Source organism: Phlebotomus argentipes, unplaced genomic scaffold (assembly GCF_947086385.1).
Source record: "Phlebotomus argentipes unplaced genomic scaffold, Phlebotomus argentipes genome assembly contig_39, whole genome shotgun sequence".
Taxonomy (NCBI): domain Eukaryota; kingdom Metazoa; phylum Arthropoda; class Insecta; order Diptera; family Psychodidae; genus Phlebotomus; species Phlebotomus argentipes.
Genome location: NW_026776182.1, coordinates 1,564,101 through 1,582,007, shown reverse-complemented (window position 1 = coordinate 1,582,007; position 17,907 = coordinate 1,564,101). Strand labels below are relative to the sequence as shown.

The following is a 17,907-nucleotide window of genomic DNA, read 5'->3' as shown; positions in this document are numbered from 1 at the left end:
ATGTGCTACACCGAGTAAGAGAAAATATGACATATGTATATGAGTTCTTAAGAGTTATGACATTATGAGGCATAAATTGTGCGAAAAATAGGAAAAGACACACAGATATTTTTTTGCATTCATGATTGTTTCTTTGGTTTTTAGGCGAATGAGAAGTAAGAGGAGATTTTATTGATCAATACAAGGGAGAAGACACTTTCTTTCCCAGTTTCATGGTATATACATATGTATATAAAGTTGCAATAGATAATCATCTGACCTACTTTTATTAGTGCGCGGGGTTTATTTTCTGTCTCTTTATGTACAAATATACCACTCTCTGAAGTTAATGCTTCCAGTGTTGATTTTAAATGAAAATCAACGAGCAACCATTTACTCTATGCACATTTTATAACATTTCTTCCCCATTGTCTATTGTCATCTATCTACCATCCCTTCAGTATAGCAGCTTGAATGAGCCTCGTCCTGACTATTTATAGCCTTCTTGGAGACAATTGAGACAATTTGAGTCATCGTGTGTGACACACTCCACAAATTCCTCAATACAAACACAATTGCAACAACGTGAAATTTGATACATCGCCTAATGGAAAGTGAATCATTTCCTTCAATTAAGAAACTTATGGACCATATCAAGGGAATACCTTTCATTTACATCCTAAACTGAAAAGCAATACTTGTTTTTAGCAATCAATTCGGATTGGTTCTTCTCAGAAATCGCAATTGCATGTCAAAAATATGCTTCCTATAGTATTTCCTCTTTTTTTTTGCTCCCCCACAAAGAATCGATGCAGGACCCATTGAAAATTCCACAAAGTAGGAGACGCAAACAGTTATATACGTCAAGATATGAGGCATTGAACTCCAAAGGCACATTTCATCTCCCATTCCTACTACATTGAAAACTTCCCTCATGGCCATGTGGTTCGATTGGGACGATTGAGGTCATTTTAAAAATAATAACCAGAAATTATCCATGTCCAGTTTGCTCTTTGAGTGTTTTTCCTACCCTTTGACGGTCACAAGTGTATTATGGTGGATTGAGTTTTAATGCCAATTTTCTATAATTTTAATGTTTAGAAAACGATTTGTGCCATAAATTTATTCATTAGTCTGATGTAGAGATACATATGATGTCCCATCTCTTTAAAATTGCTTCATATACAAGTTCATATATTTATTTTCAATAATTTTCAAATGTAGAAAAACTGTCATAATGTAATACGTGATAATCAGGCTATTAATCCTCCTTCACATCGAAATACTCGGTGCTCTCGAGAGGATTTCAATGAGTTTTAAATAGATTCAGATGCAACGTTTTACATAATTTATCTTTAAAATGATTCATTAGCTTCATTAACCCGCATAAAGCTCATTAAATTTCATTAAAATTTTAAGGGTTAGCAGAATAATATCCCTCTGAGGTCAAATTTTGTAGCTCATTCTCAGATGTAAAGTAATGTATCAAGCAAAACATTTAGCAGAATACACGATTACACATCATTCCACATAGAAGTAGTATTAGAGATTATTCAAAGAGTGATTAGCAAAAAGTATAGGGGTCACGTTATATAGCACATGTTTTTTTTTCAAATTATCTTCTGTCGTCACATAATGTACACATTATCAATTTGTACAAAAAGAATATCGAAAAACGATAGTAAAAGACTGTACATTGAGAGTGAAAAATTATGATAGAGAATTAAACAGTACAGACATTACATATCAACTTTACCTGATGAGCTCTTTCTGCTTCGGCCCGTCGAGCTTCAGCCTCTCGCAGTTGCAAACTGAGTGAGTCCAACATTGCGTCAGACACCCCAAGGGTGTCGTAAGACATCGTCTGTAATTCATACAATAGAATATTAGAATGATTGCCAGTAAAGTTGCTCACTTTCTGCTTTCTAGCATTATGAACTGTGATTTTTTTTAATAAAATTGTGGATTTATTTTCTTTTTTTATGAAAATGAATGAAACTTATTATGATAATTTGTAGGATTTAATTGGAAAAAGAAATTATGAATCGACATCATTGAAGATGCAATAAAAAATATCAATAAAAATACAACACATTTCTCTAGTGCATTTAAATATAGATAGATAGAGAAAAAACCACATATTTTATTATAGCATAAGTTTCATGCTAATGTATGGAACAAAAAAAAACCCGAACTTATTCTGAAATTTCATGCACGACTGACTTTGTGCTGGATTAATTTTGCGTGAAACCTATGAATCTCTTAGCAGTAAATTTGACAGGAAAATCCACTGATACCTACAGCCAGAACCTATACCTACTTTGCAAACAAATTGCATTGATAGATTTCCTTACTAAAATGCTATTTTTTTTAAATTGTAGTACCATATTGAATTCATTCATTATTTGCGCTGTGAAATTAAGTGCTGAGTGATTAATTCATTCAACAGAATCATTCAATTTTTATCGCCACCAAGCAGACTTTTGTTTTATCACAAGAACCACAACTCGGGTAAGTACTTAAATTGTAGATTAAACACTTTATTGGAGGGTTACTAAAAGGGGAAAAATTCACACATTTATTTGTGTACTTTTTCTCTCAGTCGTTTCACTTCATTGCTTTCACTTGTTCCTAAAATCGTGCAATAATAAAATTATATACATATATAACGTAAAATCATTTTTGATATTATACATATGAATCATATCCACGCACACAAGGGGGAAAACATAGCAAGTATATTGGGTTGGAGAAGTGAGTATGAAAGAACTCAGCCAGTGGATAAGCGTATTTTATATGTAAAAAATTCTATATATTGCAGAGAAATGCCAAAAATAAATCGTTTACTTTACTGAGTATGATAAAGTATCGACAGGGCGTTAAGCTATATACTTTTCCTCTTTTTTGGTCTTGTCAAATGCTACTATTGTCACTACAAGTTCATTTTATCTTCCACTTTATAGATGAAGACCGTGAAAATGTTAATGTACAACTTATTGTTATGAACCAACGAGAGAAATAACTAACATATAATTACATATAATCTGTAAAAGTCCCAATAATATTGTGTGATTTTGCTGTAGCCTTTAGTATAAATTTGTTTAGGGTAAATCGACACCCATTTATACGAACCACGAAGAAGAGGTTTTAATTTTACGAGTCTCTACAAGGTTTAAAAAGTTTAAAGACGATACTTTAACCATCTAATATTCACTTATTTTTGAGAAAAAAGAATGTTAGACTTATTATTCGTACAGTAAATAATTACAAGAGAGTAAATGAGAATATTGAGTGAAACAAATGAGAAAATAAAACAGAACTTGAAAGTGAATTGGAAGTTTTCATGTCGAAACAACGATATTTTTTGCAGAAACTCTTAGAACTAGAAAAACACACAGTTCTTGGAAGCTACAAGCCTATTAATAGGGCTATTCACTTATAGGACTAATTACAATATCACGATTTCACTCACTTCCACCCCATTAAGGGGAAAAGCTTACTCATTACTCATAAAACAACAATCCTTTGAATCTTTCGTTCACCTCTTCCGTGAGATTGCGTCGTCATCACGACCAAAAAAATCTTGTGTTGTGTTTTCCACTGACGAAGGTTGCCTCCATCCATATATACATATGTATAATGAAATCAAATATATTTCATAAGTATATAAATAAAACGCTTCGTTCATCACGAAAACCCACTCCCAAGCCATATTACCGGCTAAAGCGCCCACCCAAAAAGCTCACATGAGGATGCTGTTAGACACAGCAGAAATAATGACATTTTCTATTGATAAATTCTGGTCACATAGTTGTGGTGAATTTATTTTAGAATAAATTACATCAAATTAAGAATTCTTTTTACTGCAGCACAAACTAAAAGATTTTTGTCACCGAAGCACAACACAATCTTCCTATGGCCTTGTGAAAATGAAGAAGAATGCTGAAAGCTAATTCTCTCAGGATCTCTCAGAATGATAATTGGCAAAAATGACTAAATTTAGTGAGAAAGAAAGAATGTAGAGAAGTACATAAGGGTGAATGGATGGAAAAAAGTATATTTCACTTCTTGCTTACACTTTATAAGTTAAATTCATGCAGTATTTATGTAAATGGAATATGTGAGAGGGGGAATAAATATGAAAATTAATCACGACCCTCAACTTTCATACACACACACACCCACTCAAAGCGACTCTATAATGTGCTAATTAGAATCTATATGTATTGTTGTGAGCAAAAGTGGTTATGTGAAAGTTTCTTGCTTGCTGAATGCGTGAAAACTTTCGTTGAAAGCAAATCATTTTGCGATAAGCAGCGGCTTTTTACCATTTCTTTCTCGCAAGAGAGAAAAATTAATTTATTGTATCATTTGGCATTTTAATGTTTAAAAATAGAATACAACAATTTATGCTGTCAGAAAAATATATTTTACAGAAATATATGTTCCAAAAAACAAACTCAACTGTCATATAATTGTTAAATATGTATTTCATCTATATATACATAAAATATGAGCTTTAAAACAGTGTAGATAGAATGAAGAAACACTTAGAAGAAAAGTTTGGCGAATAAATATTCATATTGACACTGAAGCTTCTTTTTACGGAACTCACCTAAGTGAGGGAAGCAGGTTTTATAAATATGAAGTTTCTTGATAAAAATTATCTGTCTGTCTCCATCTATAAAAGTTCATACTATAGTCTAGACTGTAATACAGTTAAAATATTTTACACAATTATTCCGAACAACGGCACATGAATATGAGAGAAAAAAGCACGGAAAAAGCTTATTTTAATTGAATTCTATACCGTGTTTTCTCAATAGATTCTATACAAATGGCCTCCTCGCTTGCTCGTGGTACAAGTAAAAGTTTTCCTTCTTCGTGTATTCATTTAAATTTCACATCCTACGACTGCATGTGGACTTTTGTGCAGAAATGTGAATGTTTTTAAATATCTTCGTACATAGCAAATTAAATTTTGTAGAGCACATAAGAAATAATAATTTCACATGAAAAATTTAATTATTTTGCTTAGAAAACATTTTTAGAAGTCGTTTAAGTAACATACATTTTCTGACTCAATTTAACATTTGTTTGTGATTATCATTTTTCTCTGATTATATTTTTGAATGAATTTTTATTTATCCATGTATATATCATGTTTATAAAGGATTTTTTTTTAATTATTATTATATTTAATTAACTCAAATCAATGATCGTCAAAAATTACTTTCACAAAACTTGGATGCCAAAATTGGATATTGATTGTAAGACGTGAAGCTTAGAATCCTTGAAATTATGTCACCAGTCTTGAAATTCATTGCCTCCACAATTAATGAATTTCATGCAATTTTGCTGTCAATATGCCCACAGTTTTTATATGAATATCAATGTTTTATAAGCTTATCACCATTTGAAATGATAAAATTAGCCTCAGAGACACGAGTAAATTATATCGAAAGAATTTGCCTAATGCAAAATGATAAGATTATAAAATGACTTACACAGATTCTAATACTACCGATCACAATACTTCTGAAAATGTAGAAATGTGTAATTATACCACACATTTAATGTGAAAGCTTTGTAGTGTTTTGCATTATAGTGCTCCTAAATAAGGCTCATGTGTTGGCATAACAGCAAGATAACATCGATCACGTAAAAACATCCACTGATATTGATGACAGAAGGTAAATTTTCTCATCACATTTTTTCCGAACTGTGAATCTTTTTTTCATGGTGTCAAGATTAACAATACTGAGGGTATTTGTGGTGTTACAGATGGCGTAAGTGGAGAATTATTGGGTAAAAATGATAATGTATTCAGGTAAAAGTGACACAAACCTCTCAAAGGAAACCGGAAAATTTAAATCATCTTGGCTGATGACGGGATGGGACAATTGAGTTCCATATTATCCGATTCTGATGTACATTTTTTCCTTCTAACACACACACAATCACGCAGAGACACTAGATGAGTTGCAAATTGTGGAAGAAAACTGCACAGAGAGTAAGAAAAAAAAACCAATGGCTCTTTCACTTGCAGGGCCCGAAAATAACTATGACGCTGGGTGGAGGAAATCTTGTGTAGGAGAAGTGATGAATTTTCTCACTTCTCCAACAACTTTTTCTAGCAACTCTTTCTATCAATATGAACACTCTGTCGAATATGACTTCTAATTTCAGCTCTTTTCTCGTTACACTGTTCTTATAGGGAGCATTTCTTCTGCTTCCCAGAACGTCAGCCTGCAAAACGCGTTCTCCTCTCTCTGAAGGGGGCAACTTTTCTCAACTTTTTTTCGGTACTCCAACACCCCCGTTTTGATAGCAAGATTTGTGGGGAAAAAAAACAAGAAACTAATCAACTCACTCACATTAACACAATAACACTTCTCTCGATAAAATTTATCGTCTTTCTTTTGCAAATTTAAGCTCTTGATATTTGCAGCGGAGCTGAAGATGAGAAATCTGCCACTCTGTTCTGCCACACTTTTTTTCACTTCTCTTCACCAAAATTGTTCGAACGTGTGAAACCGCACTTTCTATGCACTACAGTTGTACTTCGTGGACCGTTGTGTGCTCCTGCGAGAGCAGTTGCAATTTCCTTGTGGTATTAAGTGTGTGAATTACAAATCTAGAAAACGGTCCACCCGCCCCAAATTGGGTCACTACCCGCTGCTGTTGTAGAATACTATGGATGACGATGGTGGAACATCGATTGGTGCCTATCACTGTGGGCTCTTACGCAAGTGCGACGGAGTACCAGGGTCGCAAGCCACCTGATAGGGTCGACGAAAGCTCTGGCTGTGTAAAATGGGGGCTGCTCAGCGACCCTGGTGGCGTCGGCGCACTACTAATAGTTCGAGGGAAAATGACGAACTTCTCCGGTCGCTCATGCCAGATATAAATGCACACAGAGGGTGATTTCAGTACACAGGCTCAGTGACGCTTCGCGGTGTAAAGCTTCCCGTTGGCGAATTTTCCTAAACGCCCTACACTGACAGACGATTTTATCTTGAAGACACCGTTTCTTCTGCTACATTTCAAATCACGGGTCAATCATACGTATGATGGCAGACTATGGGCTACCGAGGATAGCTGACCGAGGACTTCCCGAGCAGCATCAGTCCGTGTGTGTGTGTGTATGCGTGATTCACGGCTTCTATAGCGTTGAATGAAGTGTCACATACACCGAAACATCGTCACGGCACGAGCAAAAGCTTCGACGATGACGACTTTCCCATTTTTAACACATGCACGAAACAATATATGTATGTATAGTATATGTAGAATGAATGAAGAATTCACCGTACATAAGCAGAGGGTGGGCAATATGGGGGAATAATGCGATGGCACAAGTTAATCAAATCTCATCCATACACAATCATTACACTACTGACGAGATGACAAACCCAGATGTACACTCTAAGTCAACATGAGATGAAGGAACACGAGAGATTACCCGCGAATTCAAAACAGGCTTAATCTTTACTCATTGTATAGTATAGCATGTTATATGTGTTTTAAAAGGATACCATGGTTAGATCATACATATGTACATACACGAAATGGCCATTTTATACACCCAATTAAATTGTTTCACTTTATATTTCTTCTCTCCCGTCAGACATTGCACGAGAGGTGCAGGAAAATTCAACCAGTACAAATATACACTATATGCAGTATTTGGTAAACCACTGAATAAAATAGAATGCAGTGAAACTGATCTAATTAGATGAAACTTTCTAGAATCTCTATGATTTCATTCCATACACGAATGAAATATTTTGACTTTTTATTTAGTCATGCATGATCATTACATGTTTCAAGTAAAAAATGATACCAAATTTTAGCAGCATAATATTGTGATTACATTGACATTGAATCATTGTTAATAATAAACCAAGAAGGAAAGTTTATAGTTTAAGTTCACTTTATTGAATAAGTGGTTTTTATGTGTCACGGAAAAAAGCTATATACATACATATGCATCTACGGTACGTACTCATTGATAAACTCGTGAGTGTAGGAATGTCGAATAAGCAGTGGATGCTGCTTATTCCAATTGAATTAAATGGGAAAATCTGGCTTTCAAAGTGAGGGTGAAATTCTCATGTCTTTTAGAGGCGTGTATGATATTTTTCAATAAGTGACCATAAGCAATAGTGCTGCCAAGGGAAAACCAATTGAGCCCCATATTCATGACCTACGACAGACAAATCAACATTGTGTGGTCATTTTGAGAATATAACCATTTCTGTAATGAGATTATCACAATTGAATATAGAATTCATGAATTTACAATAGGTAAAGAAACATTTCATAATCTACATTTGAAAAAAAATACCAATTTCTTTTGTATAAATATCACATTTCTTTAAGGAATAATGATTAAATCGATATCTGTGATGTAAAATATCACGTACTTGCAATAGTGCATACCTATAAAACAGAAAAAAATTAAATGTCAGTTTTGGGTATGGCCACTTTAAATTACTAAATCGATTTCGAAGCTGTGTATTAAATTTTCAATGGAGCATTCATAGGTATCATTACGATAAAATGGCCAAATATATACATATTATACACTAAAGTTTATCTTTTCTATTTATATCACTCATCCTGAAGCATGGAGAAAATCCATTTTCAATAGTGGAGCTTTTTCAATTTCTTCTTTTCATCTAGTTCGCTCTTCTTCATTTTCCAGAATCCCATAAACCACTGTATATGTATAGTCTGTATATACCTCCGTTCATGTGGGAATGAAGATTTCCTTACCACCTACATAAACACCTACGATCAGAAGACTCCTCTGTGTGGGGTTTCCACGAAGCTTTTCGGAATTCTACGTCACAAATACATATACGGAGAGCTCAAATACATTTATGCTTCTGTCTCCCCATAATGGCACAATGGGGTGATTATATTTTCGCGTATAGTCCGACAAAGATGCAACTGCGCATGTCTTTGGACACTCATATTTTCTCTGTCTCCACATACTGTCTCCAAGAGCTTTCGTGACGTCACATCTCGTATTTATACTTATCTGAAAGTATAAAATCTATTAAAGAAGTTTTATCCCATCAGATCTCCCTCGTGTGTTGGATCCTTGGTTGTATCTTCATTTAATGACTATACTGACTATAGTAAGAATATTTCCTTTTCACAATTATATCATACTATCCCCCATACATTAGCTTAAAGCTCTGCTCTAAAACCTTCCCATTTATATTAAACTCCTAAATTTTATTTATCTACTGCGCTACAATTAGCTCATGTACATTATAGCGCTGTATCATAAGATTATGTGGCTGTATTAACAAAATTTATTCATTGACTCGCTCCTGTAGCTACTCAAATGCATAGAATAACCAGTGACTCTTCACTGTCGTGTACTCTTTTATTCACTGTTCGCTAAATTGTTAACAATAAATCTCATCCCTTCTGTACTACAAATATCATGATGGATGCAAAAGGACCAAAAAGAATACATTGTGGATTAGCTAATGAGATTTTCAACATAATAAAAGTAAAGTGTGATACAATTTTTGTGATTTAATAAATTCTACAATATCCGTACTTACCTATAATCACATTCCACTTTTTCACACTAATCATGACAATAACACTTACTATCTATATTCAAAAAATACGACTATTTCATCAATGCCTAATTTTTTTTTCTATTATTTATTGATTATTTTTCCATAACAATGTATTTTTTAATCAACTATAAAATCATCCGTGTCCACACGCCATGAAAAACTTGAAAATATCTCTAGATAAAATTTTGAAGCCCACACATGAATGAAACTTCATACCGTATTGAACATGCGACCAATGCGTTTAATTAGAGGTGACGTGACTAAACATCAGTGTTGAATTTCGTTAATATTTCATTATTATAGATGTGCAATGTTGCACTAGAAGGAGTAGTGGAGTTTCATCCATGCTGACAGGCACAAATACTCGCCGTGCATCTCTAAGTGGCTTTCACATAAATTCTATATATTATTCTAATGTAATGCACTTTGACAGCTTTCAAACCAATTACCGTAATTCTCAAAGAATTCCTGAATGCTTTCGAAAAATCTATCATGTCTATCATTGACTTCTCTTCCATATATACACAGAAGAAACTTATAATTAAACTTTTTCAAACTGAAATATGTGATAAAGTAAACAGAATATATAAGAATTTTCAAAAGCATATGACTATATTTCAGATTTCTTTTTCTCTCTAGTTGTTCTTTCAGTACAAATGCACATAGACATGTATAGGTTTTATTTCGTCCCTTTGAAGATAATGAAGTCTCTATTGAAGAATTTCTCGACCAGTTCAGTTAGATCTTTTCTAATGGCATAGTAGCTCTCAATTGAGTTCCCAAGTAGGGTCCTGATTAAATTTACCCACAACATGACGCGTGAAATTGCCACTAAAGGAATATTTACAGCACGATTTTCCCAGCATATTTCATGCCTCATGAGAACGATATGTAGCACCATATCAGAATTCTGTTCATAGGAAATTTAATTAAAACTGCTATATATTATTATCCATGTTAAATGTATAAAAAATCTTTTTTTTTATTTCACGTTAAATTATGTACAAAACAACAATATTCTTATTACAATCATTCAAGTGTCACTTATCCAAAACCATTTAATTTAACAGAATATAGACAATTTCCTCTTCTGCCTAAGGGTTAATTTTCTACTATTCGTTTTTGTCCAACTACAAACTAGTATGTACGCATTTTATGGTTTTAAATTTCACCTGCGCTCTGTATCGTTTACTGTAACCTTTTCAAGTAAAAAAAAAATCAATCTCAATATGTGTCACCGTGTCTCCTCTTTTCCGTAATTATTTACACCAAAAGGATATCGGAATTTTTGCGAATGAACATAAAATGCGAGAGTTATTTTAGTTGAAATCATACACACAAAATTCGATGACTATCACTGAGCATCCACAGAATTGAATTAAATTTTTGTCATGTGGGTGTTTGTGTGTTATTTTGTGTCGTATTTTTTTTATTATTCTCTCGGTGAAATGAATTCACTCTCTTGATTCAGCAACGAAATACAGGAGCGCAACAAAGGCCAGGCTTCAGTCAATTTCGAGTGCTCTGAAAGCTTTCACAGGTGGTTGTCTCACGTTATTCACTTTATTGTTATTGTCACTCGTCGATGTGCTCTTTCTCTCTTTCGGCTTTTCCTTCAAATGTACAGTATCCATCAGCCAATCCCGATACTCAGACTCAATCATATGTCTCTGGTCCTTGTGATACTTCTCCAATGTATTGAGTGGACCACCGTAGTCCTGCAACGAGAAAGTGAAAAATAATGCAGACCAAATATGTTATAAGTCACGAAGCAAGTGATTTTGTCCCACTCAATCACAATACACCCTCAAAGCGAATTCTCCACAGGAAGAAATAAAGAAAATTGGATTTGTACAAATGTTCTATGCAAAAAAAGCTTTATCCTTATAGACATTGAGGAGAAAATGCATAGATATTGAAAATATAAGTATATTAAAAAAAAATTAAACAAGGAATAATAATCATGTATGTATTTGGTTATTGCATGACATTAATTGCTTTAAATCGTAGGGACATTCATTCGACGTTATTGTTCTTTCCGAGAAAAAAAAAAGGTTTGAAAACAAGGAGAAGCAAATTGTGCCAAATCCATGCAGTATTTACAAGGCAATTTAGTGGGAACACTTAAAAACCACCACATTCTTTGCAAATTTCATGGAGTATGAGTAAGACTATCATCACTAGCGTATCTAGCTTTGGTGGTGTCCCACCACCCTATATTTTCCCATTTATATACAATAATCATTTGTTATTTATGGGCCAAGACAACACTGAATCACAAATTGATATTTACTGAGAATTTTCTCTTTCTTCCTGTTCTTTGCACACACTAAAATTGCCGCTGCCACCACCCTCTGTTGGGGGCCTTTTCGCCGCCACTTCCAGTGACTGCTCGCCTCGCTACACGCTCATAATACATATAACAACAATGTAATGAGATGAGGGAGAACTCGAGGAAGGATAATTTGAATGAGATGTCGCCTCATATCATTTTCTTGTGTGACATTGCTTCTATCCTCGCTTAATTCTACAATGTAATTCTAAGAAATTGAATGTAAGAATTATAGATTTTCCCCGTCAGGCTTAAAGAAACAAGGCACAAGGATATTCTCAGGACAGACTGGGTCTTCTAGAGTGGAAAGGGTTGTTAGGGGAGAAGAAAAAACCAATAAAAGTTTGATAGCAAGGCGGAATATTTTAAACAATATTGAAGATATTACAGAGAGACATGACACTGTACTTTCTGTAGCAAAACCCATTCCGAAGACGCTGAAGAAAATCACTCCAAACATATAATACCACACTTCTCAATATCTTACACCCAATTCGTGAATAATTTTTTTTTAAAGTTTTGAGGGCATTCATCACATGCATTCACAATGGAGCCAAGATGAAAAAGTATTGAAGTGGGCAATAATAAAAGCACCAAAGTTCTCTCCTCAACTTCTTTTCTTCGTCTTCCTGTGGACATTACGTAGTAAGAATGGGTAGTGTGTGTGTGAGTGTGTGAGAAGGGAGAAGCGGGAGGTACGATGGGTCTCACATACGCTTTCTCTCTATATAGGGAGAAATATAAATAGGTTTTGCTACATTATTGATTTTGCAAGAGGAAATCTAATTCGATATTCGATCACAGGGTTTGGGAACAATTCATCCATGAGTCAATTGATGGCTTTTTATCATCCCATGTGAAAGCTTGGCACCCTCCACTGTGGTTTTCACATCCCCATATAGCTATTCGCACCGCATTCACACCTTGTCTCACCGGCCAAATATGCAAAATACGCGCCGCTTTAGAAAATTTAACATTGAAAATTACATAGAGATAATTTATATCCATCAATCAAGTAAATAAGGTAGCAAATTGAGCAGATTCCGCCATACAGTGTTGAGGTGATGCCTCAAACCATCTCACTTCCCCTTCCCCTTTCAGAAAGAAGTTGACTGTGTGGAGTGTGGACATAGAGTGTAGAAGAAGAGGTGGAAAAAGTGTTCAAGTTCCATACCTCTGAACGATTTTGGCACGATATCATTTCGAAATGTGGGACTGCGAACTGTGAAAAAGAGGTCAATGATTCTGTGTAGCGACGACATGCATTGCATGAAAAGTATTTTTCCTTCCCCACCCAGCCCACTCTCTCCTCCAGCACACCTCAACTCTGACCACTGTGCGGTTGTGAATTCCCTGGTGCGGGTGTGATATGAATCATTGAGTGCTTGAAGCCCCGATACACCATCAAATCAAAACATTTGGTCATTTTTTACAAATAAATTTCTCCGCACAACTATTCACATTTTTATGCATTTCAGCACACACACAGGAGAGTGTTGAATAGTCATGGGAAATCACGAGATTAGCATTGTAATGTGGTGTATTAGTTAATATTGAAGAGAGAATCAAAATCAATAACTTGGCACAAAAGCACAGTAAATAGACTAGTAAACATATGTAACTGACTTGTTGACAAAACATTTTTTTTACACATATTAAAATCACAAACGTTAAGAATACGTTAAGAATTCATTATAGTACATAGTGGTTTACTTATGTAAAGTAATCGCATATTTAATAGTTTATTCGTGCATTGCACATTTAAAAGTCAAATCTCAAATATAAAGTGCATGATTTTAAATTTGTATTTTTCACATATATAAACTTCAGGAAAGTGCAAAAATGGCAAAAATAGTGAACCTTTCTCGTGTAATCCACATAAACCCCACACTTTATCAATGTTTAAAGTGAAAGAACAGGAAAATATATGTACTTTATCATGTGTAGAATTTTCCTGGCACTATATAGAAAATGCCTTGAAGCATGAATAAAATGAATTATCAAGTAAGATATAAAAAATGTATCAGAAGCAAGATAGGAGTATTTTTGAATATCCACACAGCGGTTGTAATGTCAATAATGCAATAAATTCATCAATAGTGAAATGGAAAATTCAGAAAGTACAGGTGCAATAGGTTCACACTCTCACCTCGGGCAAAAGTGACAGAGGGAAAATGTCAGCTGGTCCTCTTGGTGTGAAATGCAGCAAACTGAGGAGCTCAGATTTGATGAGTGGCTTTATTATCGACATTATTTGATTGATGAAACTAGCAGTGTGAATCACATAGATCTTCTTCAGGCGCACCGGATGAGCCTCCTGAATGTACTGCATGAATGTTCGCAGCGGTCCTAATTGTATTTTGGTGAGGTGACCAAGCCTCAATCCCTTCATATCGAATACCACCATGTAGCCCTCCACGATGCCATCCTCGCTTATTTGTACGTCATTGAACATACAGAATGCCTTAACAGCATTTCCGAAGTGCACTTTTGCTGGATCTGTATCGGCAAGCCGGTAGTATATCACTTTGTAGCCTTCTCGTGTCTTTATTGGCATCGATGCCATGTGCCTGTTGTCCGAATATATTTTCCACGCCATTCCACCGGCATTTATGTTGACGAGACAGATTTAAAGAGAGACAAAAGAATAAGTTTTTACACAATGTCATGCGGAAAATCAGTTCATGCAATGTTCATACGTTATATCGAAAACACTCTGTATGGCTTTGTCTTCAACATCGCGGTTCTCGAAGACATCTGAGGATGATGCCCGCAGTTGACAGTACTTCTGCAGGGCGCGTTTGGCATCCTCAGGAACCCACAAGCACGCGTGAAGGAACAAGTACGCATGATCTTTCGTATATGCTGGAAATCTCGGCTGCTGTTTCATCCTAGAATAAAAGGCAGCATAAAACAACATATCAATCTCTATCTAATCTTCACAATTCAGAATTTATCACAGGCCAAAAGGCATTCCTTATTTTTTAGACCAATTACGTGTAGAAACAGTTAGTTTTATATAACATCTTCGTGTACTGAATCTCTTCAAATGGAATTTCAATTTTATTTCCACACCATTTGATTCAAACAACATATTAAATGCAATTTAACTCGATTTTTCTCCTCACTACACATTACAAATAGCTCCAATTATACTGTCGAAAACACATATCATATCTACTCACCATTCATAGAGATCATCCACGTCCTTAACCTTATCTCTTGGTATTTTATCAAGGAGGCTACGATTTTTGAAGGGATGAGTCATCTGTGACATTTTTGCACTTATTTGTTGATTAATTATTGCCGTCGAAATCTTTATCTACTCTTGCACACCTTCGTTTCGTCTTTCACGGATTCTACTCACCACACTATAAATTAATCAATTTCTATGTATCGATTGAAGCAGCAATTATAACAGGTATATAATATTTTGTATACATTTCATACTTTTCGCTGCATAACTTAATGATACTATTAAATCGATTTCATCTTATTTATTAGATTCTGGGGCGATAGAGAATTTAATGATTTGATTGGAGCCCTGTTAGTTTTTTCTTATTTGTTGGCACTTTAATTTGATGATTTTGTTGTGAAATGTGGATTTTTAGTAAATCAATATTTATAAGACTAGGCAAAAAACGTGAAAATTTGATTATGAAGAATATGAGCCACGAAAACTTTGCAAAACGCTGAAAGTCTGCTAAGAGAATATCTGGATACTTCACTAAACTCAAATACTTGAATTAAATTGTAGTTTTTCCAATAAACTACTAACACGACTTTAACCACTAGAGTCTGTATGTATAGTGTGAAAAGTGTGAAATTGCGAAAAATCGAGTTTCACAAAATGCGTTCTCATCGCTTTATTTTTATTTCATCCTGCAATTCTACAGTGATCAATCAAGTCAAATTTTTGACTATTCATTAGTCAAAAAAAGAATTATAAGAAGCTTTTATACTCGAGTGAATGTATCACATAAAATAGACTTCATTTGCGCTGAGCATTCAGGCAAAGTTTAAAGTAGAAAGTTTCACTTGAGATTGTTACAGTGACAGACAAGCTTGTAAAAAATTAACGTACTTATTAGGCAACGTACACTCGAGAAGAAAATGAACTATGATAGACATCTCAGAGTGAATGTAAATGGGGCTCACATCGTCTTAAATATTCAGTGATAATCAGGAAAAATTATTAGTCATCAAACTTCAATTAGCTTAGATTTCACAATGAATACAATAAGAATTAAACCTTATTATTCTACTCTGCAAATACCAATTAAATTAAACATCCAGGCCGTTGCATAAGAATTAAGTGATTGACCATTTCACCTTATCGTAATCCTTGCTCTTCGGGCTCCAAAAGTGCATTGAATTCCTATTATACTCCATACTAAATGCAACTCCGTATGCTAATTCGCCATTGTCAGAGGTGCTTTAGACTTTCAATTAATACAATTTTGCATTATATCTTTTCACAATAACATGAATTATCGGTGAGCTGAGCTTGTATGGAGATGAGCAACGTTTTACTTTTCAACTATGGAATGTGCACACTTCACAACATTGTTCCAACGCTCAGCGATTCAAGAGTTTATCTGCTTTATATTTTCATTATGAAAATAAATTCATTCCATGATGTGCTTCTATTTTTTCTCCCTTTGCACACAAAATACTTCATTTCTTCAATACCACACGCACTTTTCTGTGCAGCAATATCTCTCGAATGATCATTGAGCAACAAAACACTTGGACACCACATTTGGATCTGCTGAAAAAGTGGCCAAACAAGTATGATCAGCAATAAAATTATCTGTGGCTCAATGGCAAAAATTTTTATCTCTTGCCAATAAATGATGAGTTGGTAAAAATCTCGCGAGTATTGAGGAAATATTGCGTAGACAAACCGGTTTTTTATTATTAAAATTGATCTTGCAATCATTGAGACATGTCAAATAAAAAAGCCAAAAATAAGAAAGAGAGAATATGAAAAAAGTACATTGGGTCAAAGTCTGTATATATTTATATATGTGTTTTCTTTTCGCCTCTCTGTCTCTTCTTCATTCACACCAAAATCTAGGTATGTATACCTTCGGTCTGTTCGTGTACACAGTCTATAAGGTTTATTTTGTTTTCGATTACGGAATATCAGAAATTCACAAGTTTGCTTTCCCGTAAAAATTGCTGCTTCCAATCTAATACATATAGAGCTTCTCTTTTTTCAGTAAATATTTTTACTCTAGGCTTCACTTCTCTTCAATCATACGATTTATTGCCCTCACTCTTTTATGCACTATTAACACAAATTCGTTTTATTTGACACATATAATTTTACCATTAAAATTTTGTATATTTAAAAAAATATATATATATTAATTATTGATACACGTCATTGCGTAGACTAAATTCTAATCAGAAATTACGATATTGAATGAAAATTTGTAACTTCTCAAAAATCAAACTGTCACAACTTTCATCAATTTCGCAGATCACTTACGCAGTATTCTTTACATATAAAAGATAATATTATTTTTATAATATGCCACTGAAAATCACTGATCTTCTGCAAATATTTGTATGCAATTTCTTTTTTTTCCTTTAACTAATCGCACCTCGAGTAGAAACCACCTGTATGATTGGACGTACTCTGCGAAACTGAGCGCGAATACAGCATTATAAAAGTGAAAATGCTTTTGTGGTACGCGTTGGTTTCAATGTCCATTCCATCGTGGCTTTATAAATGGTATAAAATAAAATTCTCATACACACACCATCAGACCATCATGTGGTATGAAAGAACAGAAAAAAGAGTTGTATACAATATACGAAAAGACGACCGCGTCTTCACCTGATGTCAGTATACTTTTGTTTTCAATTTAAATGGCACTTTCAGTCGGTGCCAAAGAGTGGGGGTATACATATCGCGGTCGATTTAGTAAGTAATACTTTAAGAGTGAGATTGATTCAAGAACCATTCTAAACATTAAA

At 34.3% G+C, this 17,907-nt stretch overlaps 2 protein-coding genes across 3 annotated transcripts in view; both read right to left on the bottom strand.

Moving 5' to 3' along the window:
• Window positions 1–5,950, bottom strand: part of LOC132263849 (RIMS-binding protein 2) — a 29,523-nt gene extending 23,573 nt beyond the window's left edge. Inside the window, exons 1-2 of the mRNA XM_059763844.1 lie at window positions 5,827–5,950; window positions 1,736–1,843 (exon numbers count right to left, since the gene is read on the bottom strand). Of these exons, the coding sequence (XP_059619827.1) occupies window positions 1,736–1,840 (105 nt within the window). The 5' untranslated portion in view covers window positions 1,841–1,843; window positions 5,827–5,950. The remainder of the gene's footprint in view (window positions 1–1,735; window positions 1,844–5,826) is intronic.
• A 4,595-nt stretch (window positions 5,951–10,545) lies between these two features.
• On the bottom strand, window positions 10,546–17,775 carry LOC132263807 (uncharacterized). Of its 2 annotated transcripts, none has more exons than XM_059763795.1 (5): window positions 17,689–17,775; window positions 15,105–15,290; window positions 14,619–14,810; window positions 14,069–14,489; window positions 10,546–11,305 (listed from the first exon to the last, which is right to left on the bottom strand). In XM_059763795.1, exons 2-5 carry the CDS (start codon window positions 15,194–15,196, stop codon window positions 11,093–11,095), a joined length of 918 nt encoding a protein of 305 aa, XP_059619778.1. In that variant the 5' UTR covers window positions 15,197–15,290; window positions 17,689–17,775; the 3' UTR covers window positions 10,546–11,092. The 2 variants fall into 2 exon arrangements, with proteins under 2 accessions (XP_059619778.1, XP_059619777.1); XM_059763794.1 differs by lacking the exon at window positions 17,689–17,775 and adding an exon at window positions 17,417–17,562.
• Between the last annotated feature and the right edge of the window lie 132 nt (window positions 17,776–17,907).